Source organism: Rhodnius prolixus, unplaced genomic scaffold (assembly GCF_049639745.1).
Source record: "Rhodnius prolixus isolate KJV_2025 unplaced genomic scaffold, Rpr scaffold_15, whole genome shotgun sequence".
NCBI lineage: Eukaryota > Metazoa > Arthropoda > Insecta > Hemiptera > Reduviidae > Rhodnius > Rhodnius prolixus.
The window spans coordinates 4,106,334-4,120,625 of NW_027411605.1; the positions used below are offsets into that span (position 1 = coordinate 4,106,334).

Here is a 14,292-nt window from a genome sequence, read left to right on the forward strand (position 1 = left end):
GGCGACCGCGGTTGTTGTGGTCGTGGCGAAAACGTCACTAATGACGTCACTATTTTCGCTCACGCGAAGCCCTTCAACGCCCCATCTATAGAGCTGGGTCGTAGTGGGCGTTCAGAAATATGGCGCAATTTTTAAAACAAAATATGGCGACCGAAAAAAATTATCTCATGTAAATGAAAAGTATTATTTCACGTAAATAATAGAATGTGTTTCTCGAAAGTCTACAAAAAATAAATAAATAAATAATTACTTATCCCTTTACATACTAAATCACTGAATAACACAAAATCATTTACCTGAAATAACTTTTAAATTCTTCATCAGAATAAAGATCAATTACACTGATAGCTAATAATACGTGGCCTAAGTTTTCGCTTTTTATCATTGCGATTTTGTAAAATTACATTCCACTCTAATCGGAACTAGATAAAGAACTTTCTAAAGCATTATTAATAAATATCCAACTGTTGCCACAAAAGACATTTTAATTTTAACCTAAATTTTATAAATGTAATATAAAAAAATTGAATTATATATATTCTTTTAATATAAGTCAACTTTACCAATAATTAATAAAGTTTATTATAACTGCTTATAAACGGGGTTAAAATTAAAAAATAACCTCTTCAAGCTTCTAACTTATTTTCGAGGTAGCCATTTGTAATGTTTACGTGAACGATTGAAACGCCCAATAGTCCATTCCACTTGAGTTTTCGATTGTAACGCTCGCAAGCAAGTGGAACGGGCAAAATCGCGGTCGTGAACGTGGTCGTTGTGGTCGCTTAGTGGAACGCACCCTAGGTACTAGTGAAGAAATCGTGCTTTTACACTCTCCGAGTTCAGGTGTTGTCAACGTGAGATGAGCGAATGGGCAAGTATCTGTGCGAAAAAGTGAATTTCCCATTTCCTTTACAAAAAAAAAAAAAAACTTCGCTAATAAAAATAAATAAAATTTTAAATTGTGAAAAGAGGAAAACGTGATAAAGTTCAAAACAAGATATTTTATCAGCTCTTTGCCATTAGGAAAACTAATAAGGAAAATACACCAAAAATTTAAAAAAGAAAAACCTTAAAAAACTGTTAACCACAGCTACAGGTTTTCAACAAGCTGTTCAACAGAGATTAGTAATAATAATAAAAAACTATCTTGCATTGTAAACAAAACAGTTAAATATAATTTATGTCTGATATAACAAAAGAATCACTGGGCAATAAAAATCTTAGTTGATAACAGTTTTATGTTTTACATAAAACTGTACAGTTCTATACCGTTGTCAATGTCAAGTTTAGTCATTCTGCGATAATTTTATCCTACAGGGGACCACCCTAGGTGATGCTACAACTTGCCCTAGTTCTCTGTGGAAGTTCTACTAAAATGGTAGACAGAGAATGTTTGGGTGTACAATCCTTCGGCCCTGTTAACCATCTAGAATAGCGGTTCTCAACCTATGAGTGGCGACCCCGGCGGGAGGTTGAACGACCAAAACATAGGGGTCGCCTAAAGCCATCGGAAAATACATATTTCCTCAGGGCTTTAGCCGCTGAGAAGCCGCGCTACCGTCTGCAGCAGCGCTATTCGGCTGGAACGCTCGCCGTTATGGCCGATAATGTTATTTACTGGGATTAGTAATAAATATTTCTCAATATATAATTATAAATATTGTTTTTTGTGATTAATCACTGTGTTTAAATTATGTTTGATTTGTAGCAATGAGAATACATAATGCATATCAGGTATTTACATTCCTAATCATAACTGTAGCAAAATTACAGTTATGAAGTAGCCACCAAAATTTTTTTTTTTGTTTGGGGTCACCGCAACATGAGGAACTGCATTGCGGGGTCACGGCATTAGAAAGGTTGAGAAACACTGAATCTAGAGGATTCAATGGCCTATGGATTTTACTACTCCATTTTTCTCAGACATCTCTCAAGAGTGAAGTTTTTCACCAGACTTCATGAAACGGGTGTACTTACTCATTACATTGTGTTTGTTTTTATTAAAAATATATTTTATTCACCATTAAGATTTGTTTTACTCCCAAAATAGATAAAATATCTAGAAATGAAATGCTCGTCTTCCTTCTTGTAGCATTTTTTCTACAAGAATAGGTAGAAAAATGATGCCTAGGCCAGTTCGATCATTGCTTTAAATCCATTATAGTATACATATATGGCTGGACAAGGAGCAGCATTGGGCATGCCTGGGATGATAAAAAATAATAATAAAATCGCGCCTCTAATCAAAGCATGTCTAAACATGATCGTGAAACTATGACGATTTAATCATTTCATTTTTTCTACAATTTTTCGTCATTATTCTCCCCTTAAAAATCGTTTGCTACTTAAGTTGTTGTAAACAGACGTGAAAGATTCAAATCTGCATCTTCCACAGCTTTCAGGAGATGCTTGTTTTTTGTTCGTTGTTTATTTTTGAATATTAGCAATTAAAACAAAAACTAATAAAGTTGATTAACAAAAAAGGAAAAACTAACAGAGAACAAAGTGAAAAAGAACTATAATAAATACGCAATAAAGAATTGTGAGGAATGAGGTAGTGAAAGAAATTACTTATAACATGCAAACGTACAAAAAATAATATTATTTAAAAAAACAACCAAGACAATTTTCCTAGCTCTAATAGATAATAAAATAGGAAGTGTTCAAAGAGGAAACATGTGCATGAAATACAATAATTGTTTAAAAAAGAAAATGTCAAAGATAAAAATAATTTTTTTTTGTATAATTATCTATTTAATACTTCTATGGGGGGGAAAAATAAAAAAGTATTAAAACCACATGGTTTGAACAGTTAACCTTCAGTCAACCATCAGCTGGGGGAACTTCGGAGTCGACAATGAAGACACTTGTTGCTTTGGTCCGCATATTCTTTATCACAGGTAAATAATTTTATTGTTTCCTTCAAAGAAGTTCATTCATTCTTTTATCTTTATTTTAGTTTAAGTTGCAAATTTTCTATGTTCTTGTTTTTTTTTTTTTCATTGTTTTCCAGTTACCTTGTGCTCATATAGTGAACAATGTGGAAATGTAGGCGAACAGTTTCCCAGTGAAGATGGTTGTAATACTTGCAGTTGTGACGAAGGTGGAACCGTAGTATGCACTGAGAAATCTTGTCTATTACAAGGTTTTTATTTTGTTTGTTTTTTTTTTTTTTCTTTTTTCCCCCTTATTTGATCAGTGGGTGACCCAGGTTGGACGCAAAATTTGTATCCGGGGATCGGATGGTATGAGAAGATACGATAAGGTGCTCCTTAAAAATATGCCGATCGACGAATGCATGAAGAACCATTTTGTGTTGGAAAGTAGAATATCGGTGATTGTATACCAGCACTGCGAACCTAGACATTTTCTATAGAACAAAATTGATTTGTAACAGTTACTAGTTTGAAAATTACAATTAATACAGATCTGATTTCATCAATTTAGAATTGATATTTGTCATTTGAGAGATATGTGAGTTATGCGTTTTATAAAATAAGTTTTTTTAAAAAAGATCTGATACTTACCCTCTAATAACCGCTATTTTCAAGGTTCTCTCGTGACACACAAATTTCCTTCAAACTTCTTACAGATGAGTCAACAATTCTTATACAGTTTTTATCCGTCAAAATTTGAATTTAGACTTTTTTTAGAAAACCGTAATGGAAGATATTTAGAGATAAATTTTGGTTTCATTTGAAACAGTGAAATCTTTAACTTCAAATAACAGCAAAACTACTCGATAGATTTTGATTATATTTCACCCGTATATGAAGACATCTTATGTCGATAATTGTACAAAATTTTGTAAAAATCCCTCGAGTAGGAAACGAGATATTTAGAGTTAAAGTTTGGTTTCATTTGAAACAGTGAAATCTTTAACTTCAAATATCTCGAAAACTACTCGATAGATTTTGTTTATATTTTACCTGTATATGAAGACATCTTATGTCGATAATTGTACAAAATTTAGTAAAAATCCGTCGAGTAGGAAACGAGATATTTAGAATTAAAGTTGGGTTTCGTTTGAAACAGTGTAATCTTTAAGTAGATATTGCACTGGGCACTCGGATTTCGGTTCGTTTTATTAGTATTATTATTTTATTTATTTATTTAATTTGAATGAAAACCAGTTTTCAAAAATAAGCCGCTATTTCAATACTTTTTACTGTTGTAGGAATAATTAAAAAATGAGGGAAGGGATTAGCTATGAGGTTAGCATACTGGACTCCCACGCGGAGGTCCCGGGTTCGAATCCAGCAGCTGACCCTTAGATTTTCTCTTCCTAGGAGCTTCTTACAGCTCACTGTCCGGTGATGGACAGTGTTGTCTGTAACGAGAGAACACTGTCCGGAGGCCGGCAGTGCACTGGAAAAAGCTCCGGGCGCTAATGACCTCAGCTGATGATGCGCCAAAAAAAAAAAAAATTAAAAAATGCTAAGATAGAAAAAAAAACTTTTAATTCTCTTTCTTGCCTGCAGAATGCATTCCAGGCACAAAGGTACCTTCAGGGGATGGTTGTAATGATTGTACTTGCACAGACGAAGGAAACATTGGACCCTGTACTTTAAAAGCTTGTCCAGGAATTGAACGTAGGTATATTTTATTAGATATAAGTAAGTTTAGTGTACTGCTGTTGACTAATTGAATTGAATTTAAGAAGTTTATTTACAGTTTAAAATAGAATAAATATTACAAATTATACAAAGGAGGTTTCAGGCTGCAGTGCCTATATGTTATACACTCCATAACTTTAATATTTACATTGGTAAATCTGTCAAACTTAATTCTAAGGCAAAAAAAACTGTGGCTGTGTCATGGACACGGCCGTGTGTTGTACGTGAATACGTTTACGTAACGGGTTATACTTTTTATATAAAATATTTTTATTTATGTATTTAGGATGAAATCAAGGAAAAACAAATCGACGATCGAACACAATCTATGCCTATACAGTCCGTGGTCGATGTAGAAGCGATTTCATCATCCACTTGCATAATTTCAACCGCCCCAGCAGCAGATATACTGACACCGTCGTTGATCCGCTCGGCCGCATTCATTCTTTTACGTGTTTTATTATTACCATTCGATTGTTCTTGAGAAGCCCTTTCCAACCGTATACGATCTCTATATTTGGTTTTGGTTTTTCGACGCGCATAGGACATTATATATTTTTGATAATATTGTTTTATTCTAACACCTTATTATATTAACTGTCACTATTTTACACTAACGTTTTATACACAATCGATAGATTGTGACGACAGCTGACGATTAAGACTTAAACGAACATCGTAGCTTCTCCGAGTCAAAAGTTATGCTAATTGCAAATCTCGATACGCAGCAAAATCTCAAAATGGCGGCTCTTCCCCCTCCATCGCGCGCGATGCGTCACAGTCCTCGCTTATCGTAATGAATTCTTTGATTCTTTAGCTATCCAATGGTCTAATTTAATTTTGGATGTAGACGATAGATTCGAAACTATAATGCCAAACTGTATCCCCCGATTTTGTTAACATAAGGTTTTTTGGATTGCCACCATATGATTCAACTTTAAAGACGTATTCACGTCAAAACATTAAAAAAACCTTACAATATACAGTTAATTACAGCAAGATATGCTTTAGCCTTTTGTGCTTATATTTTTTTTAACTGAGTGAAATTAAGTTGTAGTCTACAATACCTCTTACTTGAGGGTACGGACTATGTTTGCAGAAAGCTACAAATTTGTGAGTAGCGCTATAGATAAATGTAGACACGCTGGCAACATCAAGTGCTAGTTGTATAATAATCTATGGTTGTCCACCGGGGATTTGACCCAACTAGCCTTAAGCATTTATTTTGGACACTTTGTAACTTCCCATAGTTGGTGCGACAAGTATTGGACCACACAGGGGCTGCATATAAAAGTACAGGTCCGGAAGTAGAGATAATAAATTAGTTTTTTATTAAGAAAATCTATGTTAGAGTTGCGGTTTAAGAGAGAAAATAGACTGCATAAATACCTATTGCTTTATCACAAACTGTATTTATAAATGTTTGGTGAAAGTTAGTTTGGAGTCTTAACACCAACCCCCAGCTGCAGTTATAAATAATATTAATAATACATTAATTTTCTGAAGAACAAGCCAACAGTACTCCAAGAAAAAAAGTGACTTTCTCGGAAGATTTTAAATCACAAAAAAGTTTTCCAAACTTCTTCAAGAAACTATGCCTCAGAAGCGCTTTTGCTTTTAGTGCGATTTTTTATTGGAAAGCGGGGCGGGGGCAAAACATGCTCACAAAGGGGTGAGAATTCCCAATCCTTTAGGATTCGGTCAGGAATTAACATAATTGCTTATTTTTAATTACTCCTGCTTGAACCATACGGGAATACTTCTCAAAGACAAATAAAAAAAAAAATACTAAACTGGCTGAATTTCCGCAAAACCCCTATCAAAAGGTCTACTGGTTTATTTATCTACTCCAAAATTTATCCTATGATCAATAAATCAATCTTTGATGTTGAATAAAAATCAAAAACCTTTTAGAATAGAAAAAAAAAGAACATATCGATAGGTAGTATCATGAATGAGGTTACATCAGCTGTTACATTACTTTAAAAACACTTTCATATTTAATACGATGATTTTTTCTAATTTCTTATTTGATTGCAGCTTGTAAAAAAGGTGATGTCCTACCTGCTGGAGATGGCTGTAATAATTGTACATGTGTTGAGGATGGCAGAGTTGGATATTGCACTTTGCAAACATGTCCAAGTGAGTGTTACATTTTATGCTTTGTGAATTTAAAAACTTTAATAAACAGGTAATACAAAGTTTTCAGTTAGAGTAGTGAGTTATTTACTTGGAAATAAGCAATACTTTCGAATGAACAATTACACGTATTTAGCTTAGGACGAGATTACAATCGACGATTTGTTACGTTGCTGTGTATGTACGAACGATTTTAGGTTGGATATTATGAGCAGTCGACGTTACAGAACGCAAACTGGCGCCCATACGTGTACGATTTGCTCAGTCTTGTAATTATTGTTTCATATTTATTTGTCCATTTGCAAGTTTAGATTTAAATTCATGCAGAAACACATTTTGTTCATTTTAATTACCCCAACCTCTGAGATAAATAAAATAACTTAAATAACTTCCTAAACTTCAAAAAACCATTGAAAAGAAAAAAAAAAACCCTAACTTCTTTTTGCAGGCTGTGAACCTGGTACTTCAGTAACTGCTCCAGATGGATGTAATTCTTGCTTTTGTCAGGACGATGGTACAATTGGAGGATGTACCAAGATGGCTTGCCCTCCGAAGGTAAGTTGAACGATTAAATCAACTATTGTGTTAATTGCAACTGCTAAAAAAAAAAAAAAAAGGTCTCCTGCTAGTTATCCCAGTTAAGAATCTGGCATTCCAGCTGGTTCATTGAGAATGCGCTCTCGCGTGACTAGATCTCGCAGCCTGTACTATCTTCTATTCTTGATATTCTACCTAATCCGTACTTTTTGTTCTTCCATCATAGTTTTTATAATTACGACGTATTGTTTTCTGTTATATTTATTGCTTAATTGCTCCAGAAATGTATCCTGAATAGTAAATTAGTAGCTAAACGCACATATACAAACAAGTATCCTACTTTTTTCATATATTCTTAACTAATTCTGTAAAAAACTAGTTCTCCACTACAATGGAGTCTGACAGAAATGAAAACACCTCACTGATTCGATAAAATCATTGAACCGAACTGGCACTATTTAAGATGCATTAAAATAGGAGTATATTACGCTGAATGAAGATGAGGGCATAACAGTCTTACCCAGGGTAGGAACAGCTTGGAATTGTGATCACACCTGGCTGGTACGGGCGTTATAGAACTAATTAAAGAAGTGCTAACGCTATCCCCACCCAGAAAAAAAACCTAATCGTTTCTCAATCTAATAGTTATTATGTGACAAAAACCACATAACTGAAAATGATAAGGGCAGCCATTCAATGGAGTTCTTTAGAGAAAGTGAATGTTATAAAAAAAGTTCACCCCACCCACATACTGCCACATCTATAATCTAAGCCTATGGCAGTCATGGAAAAAATAGAGCATACCTCCTTTCATATTAAAATAATATACTGATGGAATCGTTCATGGATCTGATCTGGCCGAACTTCAGGCGACTGTATTTAATATAACCTAACAGAGCAACGCCTGTTGCTCTTTCATAACCAAGAGTCCTTTAACTATATTTCCTTTTAATAAAGTAAAAGTATTCTTTGTCATTAATTTAATTTAATTTCAATTTTGTTTAATTTATTTTCCAGTCTTGTTCATCATGTAAGAAATAACATTTTGAACACGAATTACTTGACTGGCGATTCGATATGGCTTTCATCATTGTTGTAGAGGAGAACGTGTCATCAGTAAGACTCACCATGATTATTATCGAAGTATTATCAATACAAATGAAGAATTGATTTATTAAAACTCCATTTATCAATGTAACTGCATTTATTGAAATCTTTTGAAATACCTTTTCTATCGTTATGAACATTTCAACAAAGTTATTTCAGCTGATTTCTCATTAGAACTAAAAATTAAAAAAATAAAAGAGCTTATCACTATTTAATTGGCAAACATATCTTTTAAATTGTAACATGTCTATTAAAAGAAATGAAGTCAGTCAATGAGCTGAAATATTTCTTACTGTAGTCGTCAAAGGTTAATAAGACATTTGATTTTTGTTCTATTTCTTTTTTCTTGTGTCAGTCCACAACCCCTGTATTTAATATACGAGGTGTGTTCAAAAAGTAACGGGAATTTTCGTTTTTTGAAAAAAATATTTATTTATTCATCTACATTAATATTGTCGCCTTCAAAGTAGTCCCCTTCGCATACAATACACTTGTGCCAGCGCTTTTTCCAATCCTCGAAACACTTCTGAAACTCGATCTTTGTGATAGCTTTCAGCTCTTTCAGCGATTCGCTTTTAATGTCATCTATGCTTGTAAAACGACGGCCTTTTAATGTTCTCTTTATGTTTGGAAATAGAAAAAAGTCACATGGAGCCATGTCTGGCGAATATGGAGTCTGGGGCATCGTTAAAGTTTTGTTTTTGGCCAAAAATTCACGAACAAGCAATGAAGTGTGAGCAGGTGCATTATCGTGGTGCAAAATCCATGAATTGTTTTGCCACAAATCCGGGCGTTTTTTTCGGATTGCTTCACGCAAACGGCGTTGAACTTGTAGGTAGTACTCCTTATTGATTGTTTGACCTTGTGGCAAGAATTCATGATGCACTATGCCATTAAAATCGAAGAACACAGTGAGCATAACCTTCACATTCGACCGCACTTGTCGAGCCTTTTTCGGTCTTGGCGATCCAGAATGCCTCCACTGGGACGATTGAGCCTTAGTTTCGACATCATATCCGTAAACCCATGTTTCGTCACCTGTTATAACACGTTTCAGTAGATCCGCATCGTTGTCGACTTCATTGAGTGACTCTTGAGCAACTTCCATTCTCCGCTGTTTTTGTTCGAAATTCAACAATTTTGGAACAAATTTTGCTGCCACACGTTTCATACCCAAAACATCCGAAAAAATTTCATGGCATGAGCCAATTGATATGGCAACATCATCAGCGACTTCTCTGATTGTGATTCGGCGATCGTTCATAACCATTTCTTTCACTTTTTTCACGTTTTCATCGGTTGTTGATGTGCTTGGACGTCCAGGTCGTTCGTCATCTTCAACGTTTTCGCGGCCATCTTGGAAACGCTTATACCACTCGTAAATCCTTGTTTTACTCATAGCAGACTCACCATATGCCTTTATTAACATTTCACACACTTTATTTCATTTTTTACGCAAAATTTAATACAAATTCTTTGATCCATTTTTTTTAACAAACAAAAATCGCGAAGCTCGAAAAACACGTCTAACCTTAACGGCTGCCACTTAAGAAGTAAACAATGAATATTACTGAAAATTTTATCGTACTTCAGGGGCATGTGTACCAACATAATAAAAAAAAAAAAATTACAATCAGACTCTCCAAACCCGCGAAATTTAAAAATTCCCGTTATTTTTTGAACACACCTCGTACATTAACGGAGTAGCTATGGTGCAAACATCCTTAGCTTCATTTATTTGCGAAGCTTCGAATCTGTTTGGAGAATAATCAAAATCTTAATAGAACAGATGCTCAAAAAATTTATACAAGCTAATATGGTGAACGGGTAAGTGGTTAGAATTTAAAAAAAAATAGATGAACTGGCATTAATGAACACTACTATACACTGATTTAGTGGATAATTAATGTTTATTTATAGAAACGCAGTGATAAGAGTATAAAGGAAAATATAACTACATAATGCTGACAAAATCTACCAATAACAACTCTTTGTTCAGATCAAAAATTTCACTGGGTTATTCTTTTGCAAAATACTCTTCGACCCATTATTTTTTCGAATATTGGATTTATAGAAGTCACGTTGGAACTAAAAAAAAATTTTACCTGTTTGCCTTTAAGGGAGAAGTAATATATTCGCAGTTTATTCTTCTTACTCCTCTTAATAGGAAGTACTGAAATCGCAGTTTAATTTTGCTATTTACGAACAAATACCTTCCTATTCTATTCAAAACGCTTTCACAAAAAAATTGTTATTGAGCATAGTTTGGGGACCGCATCTATAATCATTCTTTAAAAAGATCTCTCCAGCGGTAGTTACGGTTCCGACTCAATACCTTATTAGGTTATAATGATAGAATCGCTTATTCCAAATTTAAAAAAAATCTGTAAAGCAGATGTGTACTCCTAACTTTGCAAAATTCAGAAAAAAAAAATCTTTCCAAAAGGTACAAAAATCACCTGAACTAAAACTTAGTTTAAAATGTTAAGTATAACGGTTCAATAAACAACCTTTTAGGGTTTTACGAAAATCCGTCAAGAAGGAAAGGAGATATTTAGAGTTAAAGTTTGGTTTCGTTTAAAACAATGAAATATTTAACTTCAAATATCTCGAAATCTACTACATAGATTTTGTTTATATTTCACTTGTACCTGGAAACAACTTTTTTCTATAAATGTATAAAATTCCTTAAAAATCCGTCGAGTAGGAAACGAGATATTTAGAGTTTAATTTTGGTTTCTTTTGAAACAGTGAAATTTTTAACTTCAAATATCTCGAAAACTGCTCAATAGATTTTGTTTATATTTCACCTATATATGGAGACTTCTTATGTCTATAATAGTATAAAATTTAGTAAAAATCCGTCGAGTAGGAAACGAGATATTTAGAGTTAAAGTTTGGTTTCGTTTGAAACAGGGAAATATTTAACATCAAATATCTCGAAAACTACTCGATAGATTTTGTTTATATTCCACCTGCATATGGAGACATCTTTTATCTATAATTGTGTAAAATTCCATAGAAATCCGTCAAGAAGGAAACGAGATATTTAGAATTAAATTTTGGTTTCGTTTAAAACAGTGAAATTTTTAACATTAAATATCACGAAAACTGCGCGATAAATTTTGTTTATATTTCACCTGTATATGGAGACATCTTTTGTCTATAATTGTGTAAAATTTAGTAAAAATCCGTCAAATAGGAAACGAGATATTTAAAGTTAAATTTTGTTTTCGTTTGAAACAGTGAAATTTTTAACTTCAAATATCTCGAAAACTGCTCCATAGATTTTGTTTATATTTCACCTGTATATGGAGACATTTCATGTCTATAATTGTGGGAAATTTAGTAAAAATCCGTCATATAGGAAACGATATATTTAGATTAAAATTTCGGTTTCGTTAAAAACAGTGAAAGTTTTAACTTCAAATATCTCGAAAATTGCTCAATAGATTTTGTTTATATTTCACCTGTATATGGAGACATTTCATGTCTATAATTGTATAAAATTTGGTAAAAAACCCTTCCAGTAGGAATCGAGATATTTAGAGTTAAAGATGGGTTTCGTTTGAAACAGTGAAATCTTTAACTTCAAATATCTCGAAAACTACCCGATAGATTTTGTTTATATTTCACCTGTATATGGAAATATCTCATGTCTATAATTGTATAATATTTAGTAAAAATCCCTCGTGTAGGAATCGAGATATTTAGAGCTAAAGTTGGGTTTGGTTTGAAACAGTGAAATCTTTAACATCAAATATCTTGAAAACTACTTAATAGATTTTGTTTATATTTCTCCTGTATATGGAGACATCTTTTATCTATAATTGTGTAAAATTCCATAGAAATCCGTCAAGAAGGAAACGAGATATTTAGAGTTAAATTTTGGTTTCGTTTGAAACAGTGAAATCTTTAACATCAAATATCTCGAAAACTACTCGATAGATTTTGTTTATATTTGAACTATATATGGAAATATCTCATGTCTATAATTGTATAAAATTTAGTAAAAATCCCTCGTGTAGGAATCGAGATATTTATAGTTAAAATTTGGTTTCGTTTGAAACAATGAAATTTTTAACTTCATATATCTCGAAAACTACTCGATGGATTTTGTTTATATTCCACCTGCATATCGAGACATCTTTTATCTATAATTGTGTAAAATTCCATAGAAATCCGTCAAGAAGGAAACGAGATATTTAGAATTAAATTTTGGTTTCGTTTAAAACAGTGAAATTTTTAACTTTAAATATCACGAAAACTGCACGATAAATTTTGTTTATATTTCACCTGTATATGGAGACATCTTATGTCCATAATTGTATAAATTTTAGTAAAAATCCGTCGAATTGGAAACGAGATATTTAAAGTTAAATTTGGGTTTCGTTTGAAACAGTGAAATCTTTAACATCAAATATCTCGAAAACTACTCGATAGATTTTGTTTATATTTGAACTGTATATGGAGACATCTTATGTCCATAATTGTATAAATTTTAGTAAAAATCCGTCGAGTTGGAAACGAGATATTTAAAGTTAAATTTGGGTTTCGTTTGAAACAGTGAAATCTTTAACATCATATATCTTGAAAACTACTCGATGGATTTTGTTTATATTTCACCTGTATATGTAGTCATCTTTTATCTATAATTGTGTAAAATTCCGTAGAAATCCGTCGAGTAGGAAACGAGATATTTATAGTTGAAATTTGGTTTCGTTTGAAACAGTGAAATTTTTAACTTCATATATCTCGAAAACTACTCAATGGATTTTGTTTATATTTCACCTGTATATGTAGTCATCTTTTATCTATAATTGTGTAAAATTCCGTAGAAATCCGACGAGTAGGAAACGAGATATTTAGAGTTAAAGTTGGGTTCCGTTTGAAACAGTGAAATCTTTAACATCAAATATCTCGAAAACTGCTTGATAGATTTTGTTTATATTTCACCTGTATATGGAGACATCTCATGTCTATAATTGTAAAAAATTTAGTGAAAAACCCTTCCAGTAGGAATCGAGATATTTAGAGTTAAAGATGGGTTTCGTTTGAAACAGTGAAATCTTTACCTTCAAACATCTGGAAAACTACCCGATAGATTTTGTTTATATTTCACCTGTATATGGAGACATCTCATGTCTATAATTGTATAAAATTTAGTAAAAATCCCTCGAGTAGGAATCGAGATATTTAGAGTTAAATTTGGGTGTCGTTTGAAACAGTGAAATCTTTAACTTCATATATCTCGAAAACTGCTCGATAGATTTTGTTTGTATTTCACCTGTATATGTAGTCATCATTTGTGTATAATTGTGTAAAATTCCGTAGAAATCCTTCGCGTAGGAAACGAGATATTTACAGTTAAACTTAGGTTTCGTTACAAACAGTGAAATCTTTAACTTCATATATCTCGAAAACTACTCGATGAATTTTGTTTATATTTCACCTGTATATGTAGTCATCTTTTGTCTATAATTGTGTAAAATTCCGTAGAAATCCTTGGAGTAGGAAACGAGATATTTATAGTTGAAATTTGGTTTCGTTTGTAGCAGTGAAATTTTTAACTTCATATATCTCGAAAACTACTCAATGGATTTTGTTTATATTTCACCTGTATATGTAGTCATCTTTTATCTATAATTGTGTAAAATTCCGTAGAAATCCGACGAGTAGGAAACGAGATATTTAGAGTTAAAGTTGGGTTCCGTTTGAAACAGTGAAATCTTTAACATCAAATATCTCGAAAACTGCTTGATAGATTTTGTTTGTATTTCACCTGTATATGTAGTCATCATTTGTGTATAATTGTGTAAAATTCCGTAGAAATCCTTCGCGTAGGAAACGAGATATTTACAGTTAAACTTAGGTTTCGTTACAAACAGTGAAA

The 14,292-nt window shown here is 32.7% G+C and overlaps 1 protein-coding gene across 1 annotated transcript; it reads left to right on the forward strand.

Moving 5' to 3' along the window:
* The first annotated feature begins 2,754 nt into the window (after nucleotides 1-2,754).
* On the forward strand, nucleotides 2,755-8,734 carry LOC141454893 (uncharacterized). The gene is made up of 6 exons (XM_074129581.1): nucleotides 2,755-2,900; nucleotides 3,014-3,145; nucleotides 4,482-4,592; nucleotides 6,657-6,758; nucleotides 7,204-7,310; nucleotides 8,310-8,734. Exons 1-6 carry the CDS (start codon nucleotides 2,858-2,860, stop codon nucleotides 8,331-8,333), a joined length of 519 nt encoding a protein of 172 aa, XP_073985682.1. The 5' UTR covers nucleotides 2,755-2,857; the 3' UTR covers nucleotides 8,334-8,734.
* The last annotated feature ends 5,558 nt before the right edge of the window (nucleotides 8,735-14,292 follow it).

Bases quoted from the DNA above. Each gene is read 5' to 3' on its own strand.
- LOC141454893 (XM_074129581.1), top strand. From the start codon at position 2,858: ATGAAGACACTTGTTGCTTTGGTCCGCATATTCTTTATCACAG. The intron at 3,146-4,481 runs GTTTTTATTTTG...TCTTGCCTGCAG, and splicing joins GAAATCTTGTCTATTACAAG to AATGCATTCCAGGCACAAAG. The intron at 7,311-8,309 runs GTAAGTTGAACG...TTTATTTTCCAG, and splicing joins AGATGGCTTGCCCTCCGAAG to TCTTGTTCATCATGTAAGAA.